This window comes from Pyrus communis, chromosome 6 (assembly GCF_041283825.1).
Source record: "Pyrus communis isolate YQ-2024b chromosome 6, ASM4128382v1, whole genome shotgun sequence".
In the NCBI taxonomy this organism is placed as follows: domain Eukaryota; kingdom Viridiplantae; phylum Streptophyta; class Magnoliopsida; order Rosales; family Rosaceae; genus Pyrus; species Pyrus communis.
In genome coordinates this window covers 13238095-13243058 of record NC_142570.1, presented here as the reverse complement: position 1 = coordinate 13243058, position 4964 = coordinate 13238095, and the positions used below count along the sequence as shown (strand labels likewise).

General features: G+C 33.8%; 1 protein-coding gene across 1 annotated transcript; it reads left to right on the top strand.

The window, feature by feature from the left end:
- The first annotated feature begins 921 nt into the window (after positions 1-921).
- LOC137709763 (transcription factor bHLH118) lies at positions 922-3516 on the top strand. The gene is made up of 3 exons (XM_068448747.2): positions 922-1425; positions 1876-2214; positions 2884-3516. Exons 1-3 carry the CDS (start codon positions 1081-1083, stop codon positions 2980-2982), a joined length of 783 nt encoding a protein of 260 aa, XP_068304848.2. The 5' UTR covers positions 922-1080; the 3' UTR covers positions 2983-3516.
- Positions 3517-4964: the final 1448 nt, after the last annotated feature.

The following is a 4964-nucleotide window of genomic DNA, read 5'->3' as shown; positions in this document are numbered from 1 at the left end:
CTTTTATAGGAAATGTTTTTAGATTCTAAAAGCACTTGAAGTACTTCTTGCAAAAAGCACATAATTGAGCATTCTTGCATGAAACACTATAAGACTGGTATATGTACTTTTCCAAGATTCACTTGTGTTTTTACTATGATTGGTTTCAAAAATATTTCACTAAAATCGTTTTCAGCTATTGTTAAAGCATTTCTAAATGAGCTTTATTTTTATAAGTGAAATCTCATATTCCTTCACAGTATGAATCTTACATAGAAGAAAAAAGAGATTTTGTATGTGCTAATAAAGAGTAGGTTGACACTATTACAATAATTTGTAAGAAGAAAAACTTTCAAACCTAAAACACATGATTAGAAATCCAACATTCTATTGATTAAAATAGTGAATTATATGCAAAATGATAATACATAATTTCTTAGTATCCACTGATAATTTTATTAAAATAAAGGGCAGGTATCATCATTATATCTCACGTAAATCAAAATTAAAGGAAGAAAACCTGCCGACTTTATGGAAAGTGATGAATCGCATAGTTGAGGAGACTGATATCTTCTGTTCAATTAAGTTGGAAATATTTTGCGTGATCGATTTTCTGGTTGTGGGATCCCATAGATGGTAGTCCCAGTTCAATACGTATCCTATGTCCTTATCAGCTTGTCAGCATTACTACATGTGAAAGTTGTGTGGCATTTATTTAATTAGTCCCCAAATGTACAGTTATCTTTTAATTAAACTAACAAGTTAATGATTAAATCCTTAAAAAATAAAAAAAATAACAATTCACTGAGGTCACGTCACTGAATTTTAGCCAGCTCTGTATTGTAGCTATTGCTACTGAGGTCACTTCCTATGTCACCGTTCCAGTTAAAAAACCTCATCACATCAAAATCTTGAAACCCTAGCCACGGCAGAGATTTTATTTCCCCAATTGAACTTATCTTTTTTTTTTTTTTTTTTTTTTTTTTTCTGGTTTTACGTTTTACTTTTTAAATTGAGGGGGAGGGATGCTATAAATAAAGTCGACCAATAAAATGCAAGCTGGAATATAGAGAATACAGAAAGAGATTTGGAGCTTTAAACATGGATTATATTCCTTCCAATATACTCCAATTTGACCAAGCTTCACAACATGCTGATGACTTGTTCCAAGTTTCTACCTTTTCCTACATAGAGAGCACAATCCAAGACAATCAAGCAGTCCCGCCGACTCTATCTCAGGATGGTCGTAATCTCACTTGGAGGCCAAGCTCCGGCCGCGGAAAGCGGAAGGCATCATCGTCGTCCATCAGTTTTAGTGAAATTGATGATAAAAAACCAAAGGGCAACAAGAAAGTCATACATAGAGATATTGAACGACAAAGAAGACAAGAAATGGGCACCCTTTATGCATCTCTTCGATCTCAACTCCCCCTTGAATATCTCAAGGTAAAATGGTTAAAATTTTGTCTGATAACTAAGAAGATGAATTTCTAGTACAGTTTGAACCAAATTTCGATCTCAACTCCCCCTTGAATAATGTCAAATTCTGACACACACACATACACAATTGTGAACCAGCATCATACGTTTAAAGCACATGGCATAGTACCCATGAATTATTTCTGATTGAATCTATGATAACTTAACATGTTAGACTATCCGATTAAACACTAGCTACTACTTTATTTTCTATGATTATATGTCAAATTTGATATACAATTACACATTAGAAATATAGATTCAGATTCAGGCATGATTTCATTAATCAAACCATGCTTCTTGATGCATAATTTGATAACACAACATGTTAGAGTATGTATTTGTCTTATCAATCCTCTTGTTTGGTGTTTTGGCTTTGTTGACTTGCATCCTTATCATGGTATTCAATTGCTTCAGGGTAAGAGGTCTATATCTGATCATGTGCACCAGGCAGGAAATTATATTAAGCATCTACAAAACAATGTCCAAGAACTGCATAATAAGAGGAATCAATTGAAAAGGTCGTGCAATATTTTATGCTCTGCCGGTACCAAAAATACACAGTGCAAAATGCAACATTCTGTAATAATTGTTAGACCTTGTAGAGTAGGAATGGAAGTTGTTGTGAATACTCCCTTGAAACAAGGGCTTCCCCTTTCTAGAGTACTCGAAATTCTGGTCGGAGAAGGACTTAGCACGGTCAGCTGCATCTCAACCGAAGTAAATGAAAGGTCGATTTATACAACTGAATCTGAGGTATTGTAATCAATCCCATGATATCAACTTTAGTTAGGGATTTACTTTCCTTCCCTTTTTTTCATGGCTACCCAAATATCTCGAATATTGCCAAAGTAACTATAGGTTTTTTAGTAAGAAATCTGGCAAATTCCTAGCAAAATGCATATACATGTTTGTAATCTTTTTTGACTAAGATAGTTCTTCCTATGTAATTGTTACTTAAAATTGACTCACCAAACAACATTCCATGTGAAATATGTATGAGATGAAAAACATAAAACAAATCCAATCAAACAAATTTGAAGCAAGCAATCAAAATTCTCCCCCTTAGTTTCATACATCAACCTACTATCTATGTAATCAATACATTAGTCACTGATTTTGCTTGACGTTTTGGAGACGAAAGCACGAGAGACAAAGTACTATGACTGAACAATTACATATATAGGAATAACTATCTAATTAGAAGATTATAAATACATGCGTTTTGCTAGAAATTGCAAATTTCGTACTAAGAAACTGTTAAACAAAATGTTTATGTTCCCAAATTGTTAGTTTTAGTCACATTGGCAAAAATCAATATGACCAATGGTTTTAGATTCATCTATAATCTGGCAACATAAAATATATTCTGTTTGCTAAATCCACAATTAGTCCTGTTCATATTTAGTGGGCATATATACACAGGTAAGTGATGGGAGTATCATTGATATGTCCGAACTACAACAGAGATTGACAAGATCTTTTGATCAAGCCTGGCTTCAACTAAGGTGCTGGAGGATTTGATTATATATATCCTTTGTAAAAGTTTGGTGAGCTGTGTTTGTATCCCTGGCCGGCCCTATTGATATTCGACCTCCTGGCATTTAATATGACCAGCTACTACTGGAAATGTGATTAAGCTATTGTGTTCATCAATGACTAATGAGGAAAAAGCTACGGGATGGTGATCCCATAAAACAATATTATGGTTGTAACATCACGTACACAGTGTGTAAAATAAGAAAGGTAGGGTTGGCGTTGGTCTGGGCTTCTGCCCCTTATCGTGAGGAAATGGAACTGACTTCGATGTGCTAAGTCCAATTCCGGAGTTTTATTGATGTGTGCCATAGCTCAAGTGTATTTTGTTCGGATCATGTACAGCTTTCATTTTTATGTAGTTTCTTTTGCCAGTTCAACTGAGTTAGTACATGTATGTTTAATTACATTTAGCAACATATATCTACATGTAAAAGATCTGTAGACTCGACGCATACAGTTGAATAAGATGTTGATGATCTTGAGATTAGTAAGATGCAGCTCCAGCAACGATTTCATGAACATGTTCTTTGTTATCAAAAATATATAAGGTAACATTTCTCTTCCATATATAATTTTCTTAATTTTTTATTGATTTATTAAATTGATTCTTGGTGTAACATTGTGTATTAATCTCAAATGATGAAAGAATTGAGTTTTTGGTTGCCAATAATATTACGATCTAGTAATATTATAAAAATTGACAATATTAAACCTAGGCTACCAGATACACTGATATTCATGACAACTAATATTTAACTAGAATTGATTTATATATGTTCCATGATGAAGTTGTGAGAGGAAGTGAAGAGAGAGAGAGATTGACAAAAAAAGTTGGTTCTTCCTCGTTTATGGGTAGTGGATTGGGGGAGTCGCCAGGGTTTAGGAAGCTTTGAGGAATTCGCAGCATAATATTCCTCTTTTTTTTTTTTTCCCTTTTTTTTTTTAATTCTTCCCGTGTGTTTTTATTAAGTTGTGCCATAATTTTATTTTAGCAATGTTTCTAATAAAAGAATGTCATTAAAAGAATTACTAAGTGTCATAAAAGCTCTATTTTGTAGTAGTAGCAGAAAAATAGTTGGGTTCGGAAGTGATACAATAATAAATTTGTGTACAAAACTATTTTAGTATGTAGATCCAACATTGCATAAAATATTTTATTATTTTATACTGTTTAGTCTAAGTCAAGTTAATCCATATTAGTCCATAAAGTATGTCCAAGTCTGAACTAGTGTGTAACAAACGGGACCTTAGTGGCAGCAAGAATCACAATACCTAATTATATACCATGATATATAGATAGAGAGAAGTTGCAAACATGCAAGCATTAAATTAATACTAACTGTGTTTGTTAACAGAGTAAAAAAGCAATCACGGAATCAGAACACATAAAAGATACCATGCATCACTCAAGTATCCAGGGTGGTTGGTGCAGTCCGAACCGTAACCCCTAAGAGCAACTCCACCCCTAAAGACTTTGCGCCAGCATTCAGCCCATTTATCAACTTAATTGAACAGTAATAGACCCAATGAACAGTAATAGGCCAAAGCATCTCCACCCCAAAAAAAATGTGATGGCACCCAGTCAAAAAATGCACTGGCATAAACGATCTCCACCCCTACAAAATGCGCTGGCATCCAGTCCATTTAAAATATTAAATAAATTTTTTATAAAATAATAAAAAAAAAATAGTTTTAATTTCGGATATGATTTTTAACCAATCTCGTCACGCCATGTGTCATTATCCGAACGTACTATTTTTTGAATATATTTCCGCTAAGATTTTCAACCAATCCCGACAACCCATGCGTCACTTCCTGTCACTTCCTGTTTACAATAATTTAGGCAAGATTTCGATAAGATTTTTAATCAATCTCGTCACGCCACGTGTCATTATCCGAACGTACTATTTTTTGAATAGATTTCCGCTAAGATTTTCAACCAATCCCGACATGCCACGTGTCACTTC

What these genes read in the sequence shown, in the direction of transcription:
- LOC137709763 (XM_068448747.2), top strand. Translation starts at nt 1,081, where the DNA reads ATGGATTATATTCCTTCCAATATACTCCAATTTGACCAAGCTTCACAA. An exon ending in TCCCCCTTGAATATCTCAAG is followed by an intron (nt 1,426 to 1,875) that starts GTAAAATGGTTA and finishes CAATTGCTTCAG; the next exon opens with GGTAAGAGGTCTATATCTGA. An exon ending in TTTATACAACTGAATCTGAG is followed by an intron (nt 2,215 to 2,883) that starts GTATTGTAATCA and finishes ATATATACACAG; the next exon opens with GTAAGTGATGGGAGTATCAT.